The sequence below is a fragment of the Ursus americanus genome, chromosome 35, assembly GCF_024610735.1.
Source record: "Ursus americanus isolate L20-20 chromosome 35, mUrsAme1.1.p, whole genome shotgun sequence".
In the NCBI taxonomy this organism is placed as follows: domain Eukaryota; kingdom Metazoa; phylum Chordata; class Mammalia; order Carnivora; family Ursidae; genus Ursus; species Ursus americanus.
Window position 1 is genome coordinate 11,366,321 of NC_142161.1, and position 16,967 is coordinate 11,383,287.

General features: G+C 40.5%; 1 protein-coding gene and 1 long non-coding RNA gene across 16 annotated transcripts in view; one reads left to right on the plus strand and one right to left on the minus strand.

Annotated features, from left to right (window-relative positions):
* HECTD1 (HECT domain E3 ubiquitin protein ligase 1) overlaps nt 1-10,902 on the minus strand; it is an 83,595-nt gene extending 72,693 nt beyond the window's left edge. For 10 of the 11 annotated variants that reach the window (XM_087859096.1, XM_087859095.1, XM_087859094.1 and 7 more), the window contains exons 1-2: nt 10,557-10,902; nt 8,964-9,124 (exon numbers count right to left, since the gene is read on the minus strand). In XM_087859096.1, the coding sequence (XP_087715222.1) occupies nt 8,964-9,103 (140 nt within the window). In that variant the 5' untranslated portion in view covers nt 9,104-9,124; nt 10,557-10,902. Of the gene's footprint in view, nt 1-8,963; nt 9,237-10,556 lie in introns of all 11 variants that reach the window. The other variant, XM_045802609.2, reaches the window with a different exon arrangement.
* A 126-nt stretch (nt 10,903-11,028) lies between these two features.
* The window catches only part of LOC148107108 (uncharacterized), a 75,941-nt gene continuing 70,002 nt past the window's right edge, over nt 11,029-16,967 (plus strand). The window contains exons 1-2 of one of the 5 annotated variants that reach the window (XR_015723107.1): nt 11,029-11,516; nt 16,379-16,448. This is a non-coding gene — a long non-coding RNA (uncharacterized LOC148107108). The remainder of the gene's footprint in view (nt 11,517-16,378; nt 16,449-16,967) is intronic. The other 4 variants (XR_015723104.1, XR_015723105.1, XR_015723106.1 and 1 more) reach the window with 4 other exon arrangements.

Sequence of the window (16,967 nt, forward strand, 5' to 3'; positions counted from 1 at the left end):
ATATGGAACCACCAGACCAGTCAACCACACAAATGAGATAAAGAAGAAACTTCAGATGAATACAAATTTAAGCAATGGTTTCCAAAATACTATCTGCAATGACATCAGAATGTTTCCATGATGAAAGCAGAGATAAATAACTTAAAACAAGGATACGGCACCTGGGTGGCTCTGTCGGTTGAGCATCTGTCTCTGGCTCAGGTCATGATCCCAGAGTCCTGGATAGAGCCCTACATTGAGCGCCCTGCTCAGCAAGGAACCTACTTCTTCCTTCCCTCTGCCCCTGCTAGTGCTCTCTCTCGCTCTCTCTCAAATAAATAAAAACTTAAAACAGGGGCGCCTGGGTAGCGCAGTCGTTAAGCGTCTGCCTACGGCTCAGGGCGTGATCCCGGCGTTCCGGGATCGAGTCCCACATCGGGCTCCTCCGCTGGGAGCCTGCTTCTTCCTCTCCCACTCTGCTGTGTTCCCTCTCTCGCTGGCTCTCTCTCTGTCACATAAATAAATAAAATCTTTAAAAAAATAAAAATAAAAATAAAAAATAAATAAAAACTTAAAACAAACAAACAAAAAAACGAGATAAAAAAATTCTCATGAGGTTCCAAGAGAAATAATTTCCTTGGGAACTGTAATAGTTTTTATACTATAACTACTGTATCCTTTTTCTAGACTGTATCACTTGGACTTGGACCAACATTTTTGAAGATTTAAAATATAAAATTAAACTTTATAAATAAATAAAGTTATAGTGGCAATATTTTACTGAATATGGTCTGTAAATTGGGCATTTTCTTTATTAAAGAACTAAAACAAAATTTTAACTGTAGAAGTCTAATAAATTTGGTTTCATAAAGATACATCTTTTGATCCATTCCACCTTTTATTTTTGTCCCTGCTCCCAGCCTTGACTCTCTCTGTATTGCTTAACTAAAAATAACTCCTGGCAGAGCAGTTGAAAATTATGGCCTTCCCTCTCAAAGAAAAAGGAGTAAAATTCTAATATGTAGACTTGCTTTTCCCCAATTAAAACACACACACAAATCCAACTGCAATTCATTCAACAAATATCTACTGAATAAATAGTACTTTTTTACGCCAAGTACTATGCTAGGTATTGGAGGGTAGGATACAAAGATGAATAAGACAGTGCTTGGCGCTAAGGAACTCAAAGGCCTAATGACACAGTCAACAAGTATGCAAAGTATACATTATTTATAGCTACAAAGAAGAGTGGGTTGTTGTTTTTTTTTTTTTTTTTAGTATTTTAAGGTGACAGACACTTTGGTGAATTTAACAAAAGCTCACTGAAGATCATCGTCTATGAACCTCCTTACAGAGAATGGTTCTCATCTTCTAGCACTTCTTTCTGCTGTCCACTGAAAAGAAGTACATAACAGCTGATTTCTGTAAACAGAAATTACTTATTTAACTTCTTAGGATTATATGTATTTGAAATAATGAACATTCCTTATTCAAGGAAGGATCAGCTGTAGGGTTAATTAAAAAAAGTAATTTCACTTCCCTATTACTCTGTCATGGGGTAGAAGAAAACAGAAGTTAATATGGAAAAAATAGGTACATAAATGCAGGGTGGTAGGGAAAATATATACTGATTCTGTCACTGTTTGTACTACAGAGAAGAAGACAATGCTCCTCCTCTTACATGCTCCCCAACCAATTTCATGACTCCAGAAATACTTTCTTTAGGCATTTTAGGCATAAATGAAAAGCAAGCACAATATAAATAACTTCTTCAGTTTGTTCAATATTTGGTTATTAGCTATTATATGCCAGGCACTATGCTTAGCAACAGAAAAACAAAAGCAGGGGTGCCTGGGTGGCTCAGTTGGTAAAGTGGCTGCCTTCGGCTCAGGTCATGATCCCAGGGTCCCCTCAGTCCCCCCCCCCCCCACTCATGCTCGCTCACGCTTGCTCACGCTCTCTCCTCTCTCTCAAATAAATAAATAAAATCTTTTTTTTAAAAAGACAAAGGGTGGGGCGCCTGGGTGGCACAGCGGTTAAGCGTCTGCCTTCCGCTCAGGGCATGATCCCGGCGTTATGGGATCGAGCCCCACATCAGGCTCCTCTGCTATGAGCCTGCTTCTTCCTCTCCCACTCCCCCTGCTTGTGTTCCCTCTCTCGCTGGCTGTCTCTCTGTCAAATAAATAAATAAAATCTTTAAAAAAAAAAAAAAAGACAAAGGGAAAAAGAAAAACAAAAGTAGTAGTAATATGTAGCTAGTAGTACTGTGAGAACACAGGAGAAGTCTTTGAAGGCATCTGACTCTTATCCATTAGGTAAAGACCCAAAGATTTTGTAAAATAGAGTGGTACGGTCAAATAATTATTTTAAGACTATTTATACCTCAATAAAGCTGGGGGGGGAAAGACCATGAAAAATATTTTAAGATATGACTCTAGTTATTGTTAGCTTGGAGACAGAGATATCTGTTATGAAGCTACTAGCAAATTATAAGCATAATTATTTCCCCATACCAATCCAAGATGCTATCATTCTTTTCAATCTCCTATTTCAAGGAGAAAAGAGGTCATCAGACAGAAATCCCTCAAACTTTTAACCATCAAACCTAAAACATCTACATCTAATCTCTCCATCTTCCCTGTTTTACAAAGAACACACTACCTAAAATAAAACCCATCTCTCTACCAGCAGATCAGAGCTTTGCTCCTAAACATAAGATTTTCTGATCACAGCTTCAGCATTATCTGGTAGCATAATAAAATGCAGACTATCAGGCAGCACACCAGACCCACTGAATCATAATCGGCAGCTTAACAAGGTCCTCAGGTGATTTACATCATGCACACTGAAGTTTAAAAAGCACTGGTCTTAACAGAAGCCAATTTTCTCCCAGTTTCTCAGAATCCTAAACACTACGGATATTCTCTCTCCTATCTTTTTGACCTTTGAACGACAAAATCCCATACCCCCATTCCAATCTAACTTCTTGGAAAAGTTTTCCACACTACCTGGCTCTATTTCTTCATATCCTACTGACTCCTGGACCCATTCAAATCTGTCCCTCACCACCACTCCACTCAGCTCTCATCAAGATCAATGTCCTTGAGAATGTAGCTAAATCCAAAGGACACTTTCAGTCTTCACCCTACTTGACCCCTCACCACAATTCAACACAATCGTTCTTTCTCTTTCTGAATCACTTTCTTCCTCTGTTGACATGTACACTAATGAATCAAAAGCAATGGTGGATGAAGCAGCCACCATTTCAGCGTGAATCAAGGCAGGGGCAATGAACTGTACTACTAGCAGCTGTATTCTTCACGGCCAAGCTCTGACATGGGGGGCCGGGGGGAGGCAGTTTCACTACGAATAACCTTGATGAAGGAAAAAAAAATTATTAATTTTACTAAATCGCAACCCTTGAAATCCCATCTTTTTAATAAACTACTTCAGGCAATGGGAAGTAAGTATAAAGCATGTCCGCCTCCTGAAGAATGACAGTGTGTCAAGTGAAAGTACTTGTGTAACTGTTGGAGAGCTGAACTAGACCTTTTTTTCATGTAATACCATTTTTACTCGAAAGAACTTCAGACAAACTGTGATTATTCAGACTTGGAAATCTGACAAACATTTTCTCAAAAGTTAACGAAGTAAGCCTTCTACTTCAAGGAAAACAACTGATGGTACTTATTGCCAATGATAACATTAAAGCTTTCAAGCAAAAATGACAATTCTGGAAAACTTGTATCTGCCACCATGAGCTAGACAGCTTCCTAATATTGAAACTTTCCTGATGAGCTCAGTATTCATATTAAACAAATGTGAGTTTGTTTGTAGAATGACATATGTCAACATTTGGATTATCTGTATAGCTGGGTAAATCCATAACCAGTGCACAATTTTACAAGCTTGAGCATGGGTTAATAAAAAATCCACTCAAAGTACAAGAGAGACCAATAAATTTTATGTAACAGAGTACCAAAAGCTCATTGATATGATTCAGAATCCACATTATAACTAACCCTTAAGAAACTATCACTTGTCCAGTTTTGGTACAGTATCAAAGAATATCCATAATTATGTTAAAAATTACAACATTCCTCCCTTTTCCAAAGACATTTGTGGAGGATGATTTTTTCATATATTTCTATCAAAACATAATCCAGCAGGCTGAATGCAGAGGCAGATATGAGAATCCAGCCAAATCCAAACTCATGATCTCAGCCCCTCAAAACTCTTCCAGTGTTCTCTCTCACTGAGTGGCATCATCATCCATTGTAACCTGAGTAATCCATGATACCTTTCTCACTCTCTCATATCCCATCATTCAACTTCTGACTATTTTACTTCCTAAATCTATCTCTATCCACTTCTTTCTACTTCTATTACTATAAACCTCTCTCTGGACCATAATCTACCAAGTCTAGAAGAATTTGTTCTTTCTGTCCTCTCTACCCATCTATTCTATTCCAAAAGAGCAGGTAATGTTTTTGAAAGACAAATGTAATCCCATCAGTCATTATTTTGCAGTATTTCACTGCCTTTGCATTTCTCTCAAGGTAAAACCAAAAGCTTCACTTAACATATATATAAGACTCCATCCCATCTAGCCCCAACCTCCTACGCAGCACTCCAGCAAACTTTCCTTGTCCCAGTCACACTAGTTTTCTCCAAGGTCCTCAATCATGCCATACTTACCCCATTTCAAATTCTTCACACATTGCCTCCTCTTTGAACACCATTCTACCTCCTCTTCATACTTCACCCCATAAACTCTTACTCATCCTTTATATCTCTAAGAAAAACCACTTCTTCGAAGAAGGCCACTCGGACTACCCCTACCCTGCCAGGTCATGTCCCTTCTATATACCGTCACAGCACCCTAATCTTCATTGCACTTATCACAGTTTATAACCAAAATTTTATTTCTATAATTATTTAATATCTGCCTTCTCTTTTAGACTACTAGGCACAGTAAAAAATAGAGACTGTATCTGTTTTGGTCACCACCCTATCTCTAACACCTGACATAAAGTAGGAACGCAATTTAAATGGTTAGGGGAACCTGAGTGGCTCACTTGGTTAAGTCTCTGACTTTGGCTCAGGTTGTGATCTCAGGGTCCTGGGATTGAGCCTCGAGTAGGGCTCAGCGCTCAGTGGGGAGTCTGTTTCTCCTTCTCCCTCTGCCCCTTCCCCTACTTGGGTTCTCTCTCTTTCTCTCTCAAACAAATACTATCTTCAAAATCTTTAAAAGGTTAAAGCCTTGTCACTACTGTAGGTTTTTTTACCTTTTATTCTAAATATACGGAGAGACTTTTTACTGTACATCCTTTTATGCCCTCATAATTAATTAAAATGACTATTTATTTTTAAAAAGAGCCTTTAGGCACCTGGGTGGTTCAGTCAGTCAAGCATCCGACTCTTGATTTCTGCTCAGATCATGATCACAGGGCTGTGAGATCGAGACCCATGCTGGGCATGGAGTCTGCTTAAGATTCTCTCTCCCTCTGCCCCTAACCCGCTTCCTCTCTTGAAAAGAAAAAAGGAAAAAAGAAAAAAAAAAGAGCCTTCTAGTACCTAAAAGTACTATTCCTAGGGCACCTAGGCAGCTCAGCTGATTAAGCATCTGCCTTTGGCTCAGGTCATGATTCCGGGGTCCTGGGATCATGCCCTCAGTGAGGCGCCTTGCTTCTTCTCCCTCTGCCTCTGCCTCTCTCTGTGTCTCTCATGAATGAATAAATAAAATCTTTAAAAAAAAAAAATAAATAAAATAAAAGTACTATCCCTAATATCCCATTTTCTAGATCTTAGATTCTACCCAGAAAATATAACTTTTAATCATATTATCTGAAGAGATAGGAGGCAGGATCTACAAGCGCCCAGGATTTACCTATTTATAGTAACATGTACAATAATCATCTATTTTAACGTGAATGCAAACTCATTTGTAACTCATTAAATTTAACTCTTATTAAATTTATAACATATTAAATTTAACTCACTAACATATCACAAATGAAAACGAAAACTCACCTTGAACTTGAATTTTATTTTCTAGAGCATTACCCTGTAAGTTCAGGCATTAATACGAAGCTTCACAGAATATGTACATTTCTTAACTTCAAAAAGACTGTCAAAACTTGCTAAAAAATGGAGAGCCACAAATAATACTAAATTAAAGGAAAAGACTTAACTATTATGTGAAAAGCACTATGCTAGGGATTTCACATGTTATCCCTTTTAATCTTCACAAAAACCTGAACCCAAATCTATGCCATCCCAAAGGCCATTAATCTACCACACCACCTGCCTTTCCTGACTAAAGAGACATATAATTATTAATACAAGCTAATAAGGCAAAAACATATGTGAACATATAGACATCTTTTGCTGTATTCAATATAAATAAAGACTGTTTGCTAGTATCTTAATGAAATCAAGTTGGTACAGGAAATTTTCACCAATATTCAAAATATGCACATCATCTTGCTTTTCCCCTACCCTGTTCATTGACTCTTGCAAAGAATTTAAAAAGACTCTCCAAAAACAGTAAGTTTCACAAAATAAAGTCCCAAAATAAAAATTGAAATTAGAAATGTAATAGTATTAGTGGGTAACCCACTTTACCCAAAACACTTTTCACATACATTCTTTCCTTTAATCCTTCCAAGGAGCTACTGCTATTCTACAGAGAAAGAAACTATACTAAGGTTCTCAAAGACTAAATTAGATGTAGCAGACCAAGAACCCAAGAATCTGAACCCAGGTCTCTAATGCCACAGCCCATTCTTTCCACCTCACCATGCTGCCTCTCCGGTTTAAAGGAATCAAAACAATTCTTGTGACAAGAAAATGTGACTACAGAACAAAAAGAGCAAACTAAATGTCTTTTAAAAAATTGTCACAAATTTAGTCCAAGATCCATTTTTTGATAGACACATTACTGGTGTGCTACATGAAACGGGTAATCATTCCAATTTGAAATAGGCTTATTATCTTAGTAAATACAAAATATAAGTCACATCTGACTTTAATTTCATCTTTCATAAAATTATATCAAATATAAATAAGCCTAGAAGGGAAAATGGAAAGAACGGTTGTGTTAGGATGGTAGGATTTTATATAGGGATGTTTCCTACTTTTAAAATTTCCTTTAAAATTGTCTTAATATGGTAACATCTTTTTAAATGCCATTATAAATAACTCTACTATATATTAGTACTTAATAAAAATACAAAGCAATCATTAATTTGATTGGCAAGTATAACATTTTATTTTTAAAAGATTTTACTTATTTGAGAGAGAAAGAGAGAGAGACACAAAGATAGCCACAGAGAGCACAAGTGAGCACGAACTGGGAAGAAAGAAAGGAACCCGATGCAGGACTCAATCCCAGGATCCTAGGATCATGATTTGAGCTGAAGGCAGACACTTAACCAACTGAGCCACCCAGGCGCCCCAGCAAGTATAACTTTTTAAAGTTATAATACAGAATATAGAATATGTAATATATAATATAATAAAGACCGTCTAAAACTAGTTGACATGAATGGGCCATTAAGAAATTGTGATTTGGGGTGGGGAAATGGGTGAACTGCGTGATGATTCACTAAATTCTACCCTTGAAACTAAATACTATACTACATGTTAACTAATTTGAATTCAAATAAAATCTTGAAAGAACACAAAAATAAAATCTTGAAAGAAAACAAAAATAAAAAAATTGTGATTTTTGAAACTGTTTATAAGGCGTTTTACCCTAAGATTTTTATTGTCTTAATGGGATTTACAATTAAGAATTTTTAACTTTATTAATTCATCTTCATTAATTATTCATTAAAAAATAAAGACAATTAAAAATACTTTGTCAATTTAGCGGCACCTGGGTGGCTCAGTCAGTTAAATGCTTTAGTGCTGCCTTTGGCTCAGGTCATGATCCCTGGGTCCTGGGACTGGATCAAGCCCCGCAACGATTTCCCTGCTCAGCAAGGAGTCTGCTTCTCCCTCTGCTTCACCCCTACCACCACCCACTCATGCTCACATGCACACACTCTGTCTCTCTAATAAATAAATCTTAAAGAAAAAAATACTTTGTCAGTTTTGTAATAACAGCCTTTATTGCCACCTCAAAGAAATTAAGATAATTGTACAAAGTTTTAAGTCAACATCTCAAACATTTTCTAATTACCTCAAAATGGCATTAAACCAAATATAGAAAATCTGAGTTTTCATTTACTTACTACCAGAATTTAAATTATAAATAAGTAATATAAAATAAACAGTAAAAACCAAATGTGTTCAGCATTAGGAAGAATGGTTAATCTAACTGGGTAAGTATCACATAAGAGGAAAAACAGCATTAACAGCCCATCTAGTAATGAATTCTTTTACATTTTCACACAAATTCTACATTAAAACCTCTGAATAAAATTGTTTAAACTCCAATTTTCAAAATCTGTTTCTACTCTCCCAAAAATATGGTGTATGAGTAACACCCAATTTATACCCTCCACACTGAAATTTACAAAGCGATCATTTGATTTAAGGAAAGTACATTGTCGTAGGAATTAATACTAATGAAAAAAGGAGCAGTTGGAAACTGTGTTCATCATCTTCTATATTTTCATGTTTATTTCAAGTTAATTTCTCGGTACAGAAACAGATAACTTTAAAGAAGTATTTGTATTTTCCCAGTTCATACTTTGAAAATGAATCAAGCAAGCTATGGGTTAAAGTAAGTATTCCCTAATTCCTATTCATTCAACAAACATATATTGGTGTCATCACAATTATCATTACAGGAATTACTTCACCTACCAACATTTATTTCTCAGAAAAGTGCAAATGTAGAACTGCAGAAACTTTTAAAAAGATAATTTTAAAACTCACTAGAGAAAAGTCCACACAAACTAAAGTCAGCAAATGGTTGAAAACAGATGTCACCACAGCAACCCCAAAAGATGATGATGAAGGGATGTACTTACGTTTCAAAACAACGATCCACGTTGTCAGACATCAAAAGCAGCATGCATAGCTGTTCAAGGGCTATTAGTTGCATGTCCCTTTCATCTCCCTGTCCCATCTGTAGCCATTCCAGCAATGTATCAGGATCCACATCTGCCATGGTTTTTTAAAAGCCTCTTTGCTTAAATTAAAAAAGTAAAAGGAAAAAGTCCTTTAAATATCCAGGACTGATCAGCTTGGGTTTAAAAATTTTTCTTTTACATCAGCTAGAACCAAATGTTCCTGATGTCCTCCTAGGAATTAGAAAAGACTCATAAGTATGTTTGAGAGAGTACTTTAATGCAGTTTTTCAACTTTATTCCTCCTGTTTAACGTTCATATGTCATACTAAATGAAAAGCAGTTTTGCGCTAGAGTATAAGCTGATTAGGCTGCTACTTAACTGGAAACCAGAGCTGTCTTTGTCAAACACAGTCAAACGAACTTTAGATCCCACTATTGCTATTACCAACGTCTGTGCCAAAAGGCAAAGAACACCTTACTAAAAGTTCTTTTTTTTTTCCCCAACAAACTTCTTCCCCCCTCCTCCACCCAAAACTGATCTTCAGATAAGTGTTAGATTCAGTATTTTGAGGAGATTCTAAGCACTGTGTCCAATCCCCCTCCAAATTAAGTTTCTGCTTTAAAATGATCTCCAATTCCACAAATTCTGCTCACTTCCTAATTTACTTACTGCTTCTTAAGACGTCCACATATAAACAATAATTAGATACAAGTTGTATCTATGAATAAAGGCGTGGTTAAGAATTCTGGCAGTCTTGGCAACTCTTAAAAGTTTAAAAAGAAATGCTAAAAGTAAATGCAATGGACTAACATCTTACGGATCCGAATACAGGCCAATCTATGGCCCTCTTTCCCATCCCCACAGAATGGGGCAGTTGGTTAAAAAAATAATATAAAATAGAGAAGCAGCCCCAAGAGGCAAGTCATTACAAAAGTCCGGAGGCGCCCTGACGGAAGGATCCCAGGTAACCTAGCTGCAGGTGTGTGAATCCAGCCACGGGTCCCGGTGGGCACCCAACGGCGGCGACCAGCAGGGATGACCCAACACTCCGGGCCCAGTCGAGTCCTGCTCCGGGAGGCGCAGGCACCGCGCTCTGGTTTCTTGGCACCAAACCCTGCCTAAGTTAGCTACCTGTGTCTAGGAGGGGGAAGTTCGGGGGGAGAGGCAACAAGCCTCAGTGCCCAAAACAGGCCGCCCGGCCGAGCAGGGCGGCGGGTCTCTCGGGAGCGGCGCCCGGAACTTCGAGGCTCGGGGGGACGTCCCTGGCCCGACCAGGAGGCGAACCCTTCTCAAGGGCAAGGGGGGCCCGCCTTGGGCTCCGGCTCGGCCAAACCAGGCTCGGGCTCGAGCAAGCCGGGCCCCGCCGCGGGCAGGGCCGGGGGAGGGGAACAAAGGGGCTAAGCGGGTTAGCCCGCAGCAGCCCGGCCGACCTCACCCGGAGCCGGGGTCTCGCTCCCCGCACGCCGCCGGGCATCCCGGATCCCGGCCCCCAGGCCTGGCCCTTCCGACCACCTAAGGCGCTTGCGCCTCCCGTTCCCTCAAGCTCTTACCCCGGCTTGTCGTCCCAAACCGCTCCGGTCCAGCTCCAAGCAGGCCGCGGGCAGAGCCAGGCCCGGCCGCGGCTCTCGAGTTACCAGGAAGCCGCAGGCCGCGCAGGTCGAGCCGGGCAAGCGGCACAGGAAAAGCCGCGCCTCGTCCCTCCCCTTCCTCCGCGGGGACCTGGTGACAGGGAAGCGAGAGGTTCCCCCGACCGGCGGCAGCCAGCGCACGTCCGGTCCCCGGCACGCGGCTCCTCAGGCCCGCAGCTCACAGGCCCGCGCGTTGCTGCCAGCGGCGGCGGGGGGTGGCCGCGTCCATCGCGATCCCGGAGGGGGAAGGGAGGAGGGTCGGGCGAGAGCGGGGCGGGGAAGCTGCGGAGGGCAGCCGAGCTCGGCGGAGGCGGAGCAAAGAGACGCTCGCGGCAGCGACCCCACCGGCCGCCAGGTGGGGCGCTGCGGAGACCGGTCGGCCGGCGGCGCAGTAGCCCCAACCTGGGGCGCCAGGCTACGCGTGGCCGCCGCCGCTAACCGGACGCTCTGGCCCTGCGGGCCTCGGACTCCCTTGTCAGCTGTCGCTTTTCTGCCGTACGCCCGCTCCCAGCACCCCCGCACACTGGTGCACGCACGCTCAGCCTGTTTTGCACCGTGCCTACACATTTAGCGTGCTCCTGCTGTTAGGCCCCCACGCTACACGTCATAGCTGCGGCCAACCTGTCCTTGCCGAGCCCCCGACCCGTACTCCGCCGCGAGCTCCCCTCTTCCCCGCGGGGCAGCCCGACTCGCGCACGGAAGTGCGTCGCGGGAGGAAAAGCACCTCCCTGGGGTCTTAGGAGGCAAACCGCCCGCAGTGCACCAGAAGGAAAACCTTTCACCACAACCCTGGGAAGTAATTATTTTCGAGCATTGTCTCCATTGCACTGAAGAGAGAACTGAGGCTCCAAAAAGCGTAGATTCAGGCCCAGCGGCGTCGCGGTAAGCAGCACCGCTGAGAGTGTGCTTTTGACTCTTTTTCCTGTGGGTTGTGGTCTCAAGTATATCTGTGGTTATTCCCTTCAAACGTTTTGTGTTTCACACGCTTTGAAAATAAAATAGGCCTGCTCATATGACCCACTTGGAGATTTTTAGGATGTAGTTAATTGGAAATGTGAATATAATTTCTTTTAAATAAAGAAATGAATCCCTCGGTTTGTGAGATAAGTAAACCCATACCTCAGACACTCTCACTGTACTCTCCCCTTTTCATCTTTTGTAACAAAAATGAATATTACATAATTGTATTTGAGTTGTGTTCCTTTAAGCAATCTGCATACGCTTGAAGAACCAGTATTCTGGAAATTACTGATCTGCACTTCAAATATATATATAGGCACATATTCCACTGTAACAGGTCATGGTCCCTAGGTCTCCTGTTAACAGTTCAAATCAAGAGAAAAGGGTAGAGGATTCTATCTTCTCACAACTAGAACACATGACAATAATTGGGAGCTATGACTGACGTGGAGCTGCCAATAAAATCTTCCAGGACGAAGGTCTTTCTGGACTTTGAATAATGGGTGGAATATGGACAGTGCAAGGGATGGGGGAGAACACAAGCAAAGCCTGACACTGTCTGACAAAGGAAAGAGGAACTGTGCCCCAAGCAAAGAACCTACATTAAGCAGTGAAGGGGAGAGAAGGTGGGGACTAAAGTAAGCAGGGCCTTGAATGCCAGCTGCAGAATTTAGGCTTAAATAAGTAACAAGTTTTGGATTAGAACACCGACTAGAAAAACTGATAGAATGGCTAAAAGGAGCTACGTAGACAAGACAACTAGCTGGGAGGTTGCTGAAATCCTCTAATAGTGGAGGAAGGAAGGGCCTGGTTATTGGCAATAAGAATGGAGAAGAGTTAAACCTAACAATTATTTTTTTAAAAAGATATATCAGAATTTAAAAACTTCAATTCTTTTTTATTCTTTTTTTTTAAAGATGTTTTATTTAAGATAGAGCGAGGGTGAGCGAGAGAGCAAGAGCAGGGGGAACAGCAGGCAGAGGGAGATGCAGACTCCCCGCTGAGCAGGGAGCTCCAAACTCAATTCCAGGACCCTGGGATCATGACCTGAGCTGAAGGCAGATGCTTAACCAACTGAGACACGCAGGCGCCCCAACAATTCTTTTTTTTTTTTTTTAACCTGCAGAGAGAACTTGGAAGCTAGGAAAATGATAATGCTATTAACAGAAAACAGAAAAGTTAGAAGAGACTATACTTGTATAATTTTTTAAGGCATATTTTCCTTATTCCCTCACCATCTTTATTCACATCACCCCACATATACCCCAAAATGAATGACTGTAGTATGTTTTAAAGAAACCTTATCCAACAAGTGCTATGACTTTTATTGTTATTATTACATTATTTTTAATTGAAATATGAAATCCCAGAGCAAGAGCATTCAAGTAAAAGAATAAAGCCCTGACGAAAACAGAAGATCTTGTGAAGGCAACTGACCATACCTGAATATATGTCCCAAGGAACCACGATATGTTTACATGTTAATATTTCACCTCCATGTCAAAATATAAGAATAAGGGCCATTGGTTGGCACCTGGGTGGCACAGCGGTTAAGTGCCTGACTTCACCACAGGTGATTTCGGGGTCCTGGGATCGAGTCTCACATAGGGGATGCTGCTAGGCAGGGAGTCTGCTTAAGGATTTTCTCTCTCCCTCTCCCTTTCCTTTCCCCTCCCCCAGCTCATGCTCGCGCTCTCTCTCTCTCTCTCTCAAATAAATAAATCTTCAAAAAAAAAAAAAAGGAGGAGGAGGAGAAGCAGGAGGAGGGGGAGGGGAAGGGGGAGGAGGGGGGAGGAGGAGGAGGGGGGAGGAGGAGGAGGAGGGGGGAGGAGGAGGGGGAGGAGGAGGAGGAGAAGAAGAGCCACTGGGAATTGCTATGTACCAGACACAGTATAAGGCATAGTGAGTCACAGACTTCATCTTTGATAAGCTGTATAAAAGTCTATGAGAGGTAGATGAGAACGCACTTTCCTTGTCTTCCTCCATGATAATACTTATCACGTAATATTGTCAACTACACTGAGAACATCAAGGAGATAATGGCAGGTCAGAAGGCTTCAAAAACGATGTGTGAACTAGATCTCAAATGTTCAGTTGGAGCTGGCCAGACATTAGGAAGACCATGTTGAGAGGCACAGAAGTGTGAAAAGGACTCCCTTTTGGGAAACAAGGAAGAGGTCACCATTTGGGCATAGGCCCCATTTTTATGAAGTATCTTCAAAATATATACAGTTAACTGGGATTGATTCGCAGGTTCAGAAAGGAAGATATCATTCAAATTTAAACTCTTATCCCACTGATGGACATTACTCTGAATTAATTTTTAAAATAATCTTATTATGAATAACACAGTTATATGGCATTACGTTTTTTATGTATTAAAAGCATCATTAGATGTAAACATTTCAAATATACTTAAAAAAATGTCTGTTTGGGCATTTCTTCAACTTTTAACTGGAAATGGGAGTATCCCTGGCTTCTCTCAACTTCTGAGAAGCTGTAACTATGAAAGAGTGTGTCCATTTTGGAACAGGAGAAAATGAAATTTGGCTGGAACCTACGGTAGAGTTAGTGGCTGGAAGAGAACATTGAGGTTAATTGGAATTAGTTTGCTAAAGGTCTTGAACACCATGCTAAGGAGTCTGAAGTTTGTTCTTTGGGCAGTGGGGAGCCTTTGGACATTGTAAATAAAGGAACACTGTGATATGATGCAGGTTTTAGGATTATTAGCCATCTTCAACTTAAAAGTGATTTCTATAAGGGTGCCTGGCTGGCTCAGTCAGTAGAGCATGTAACTTTTGATATTAGGGTTGTGAGTTCAAGCCCCATGTTGGACATAGAGCTTACTTTAAAAAATTAAAAAACCATAAAATCGATTTCTGTAAAGCTTTACAGTTCACAAAAGACTTTAACAAAAATTATTTAATCCTCCTATATTATTTAATATACATGAAAAATGATTGGGTGGCTCAGATGGATAAGTGTCCGCTTTCCACTCAGGTCATGATCCCAGGGTCCTGGGATCGAGCACTGCATCAGGCTCCCTGCTGAGCTTCTCCCTCTCCCTGTACTGCTCCCTCTGCTTCTGCTCTCTCACTCTCTCTGTCAAATAAATAAATAAATAAAATTAAATCTTAAAAAAAAAAATCTTAAAATAAAAAAATAAAATCTTAAAATAAAGAAAGAAAGAAAAATGATATAACTGTATTAGCATAATCATTACCTTTATTTTACATAAGAGAAAAAACTCAAGAGAAGTTAGGTGACTTGCTCCTGGTCTCACAGCTAGTAAAGGACAGGTCTAGTTCTCAAACCTAGTCCTTCAACTCTTTGGCTCTTAGAGTCTGAAGGACTATTCAAGATAACGTGGGGTGCCTGACTAGCTCAGTAGTGGGAGCATGCAACTCTTGATCTCCGGGTTGTGAGTTCAAGCCCCACATTAGGTGTAGAGATTATGTAAATAAATAAATTAAAAAAAAAAAAAAAAAGACAACCTATTCTTCCTTCCTGCATGCTGAAAACAACAACAACAACAACAAAAACCCACAATGTGTCCATCTGTCTGTGCCATCCCTGACTTGTTATCCAGATTCTTCTATAATATTTCCAGTGTTGGGAAATTATTACTTCATGAGGCAATACATTTTACTTTTATCTACCAGCTTCAATTATTAAAAGGTGGTATAGTAAAAAGGCTAAACAGATGCGAGTTGGCTGAGCAATGTGTGAAAACCAGTTCCCATTTTACTAGCTTGGTGAGCTTGGCAAATTATTTAATCCTTCCAGACTTCAGTTTCTTCATATGTAAAATTGGATAACCACAGCTACCTAATCAGATGAATGTTAGAAGAATTGAAGGAGATTATTCATGCAAAGAACCTAAACCCGTGGTTCCCAACCTTAGCTGCACATTAGATTCAATTGGGGAACTTTTTTTTAATAGACTATTTTTTTAGAGCCGTTTTAGGTACAGCAGAATTGAGCAGAAAGTACAGTTTGCCTATACCTCCTGCATATACTTCCTTACTATCAACATCCCCTACCAGGGGTGCCTGGATGACTCAGTCAGTTAAGCATCTGTCTTTGGCTCAGGCCTTGATCCTAGGGTCCTGGAATCAGCCACACATCGGGCTCCTACTCACCAGAGAGCCTGCTTCTCCCTCTCCCACTCCCCCTGCTTGTGCTCTCTCTCTCTCTGACAAATAAATAAATAAATAAAATCTTAAAAAAAAAAAAAATCCCCACCAGAGTGTTATATTTGTTACAATTAATGAATTGCATTGACATATCACTATCACTCAAAGCCCATGGTTTACATTAGGATTCACTCTTGGTGCTGCACATTCCATAGGTTTTGGCAAATTAACTGTATCACAACACATTTTCATCCTTATAGTATCATACAGAATAGTTTCACTGCCCTAAAAATCACCTGTATTCCATCTATTCAGCTCTCCCTCCCCTGTAGCCCTAGTCACCACAAATTTTATTTACTGTGTTCATAGTTTTGCCTTTTCCAGAATGTTATATTGTTGGAATCATACAGTATGTAGCCTTTTTGGATTGGCTTCTTCCACTTGGTAATATGCATTTAAAGTTCTTCCATATCTTTTCATGGTTTAGTAGCTCATTTTTTTTAGCACTGAATAATATTCTATTGTCCGGATGTACCACTTAATCCATCCACCTACTGAAGAACATCTTGGATGCTTCCAAATTTTGGCAATAGGAATAAAGCTGCTATAAACATCTAAGTGTAGTTTTTTTTCTTTTTTCATGTGCAGGTTTTTATGTGGACATAAACTTTCAACTCATTTGGATAAATACCAAGGAGCATGATTTCTGGATTATATTGTAAGATATGTTTAGTTGTTTTTTGTTTTTTAAGATTTTATTTATATGAGAGAGAGGGAGCAAGATCACAGGCTGGGGAGGGCCAGTGGGAGAGGGAAAGGGTGAGGGTCACGCAGACTCCCCACTGGAGCCCAACTTGGGGCTGATCCCAGGACCCCAAGATCATGACCAGAGCCGAAGTCAAGGGTGTAACTGACTGAGCCACCCAGGCGCCCCAGAATATGTTTAGTTTTTGTATTGAATATTGGAAACAGTTTACATGTTCTGTCAATAGCAAAGTGAACAAATCTGCACATCTTCATCTAATCTGCGCAGATGTTAAAAATAAAAAAAAAAGACTGATTTATGGGGCACCTAGCTTGTTCAGTTAGTAGAGCATGCAACTCTTGAACTTGGGGTTGTGAGTTCAAGTCCCACGTTGGGCATAGAGCTTTCATTAAAAAAGAAGGAGGAGAAGGCAGAAACTGACTTAGAAAAATGATAATTTTTTTCTTTCTTTCTTTCTTTCTTTCTTTCTTT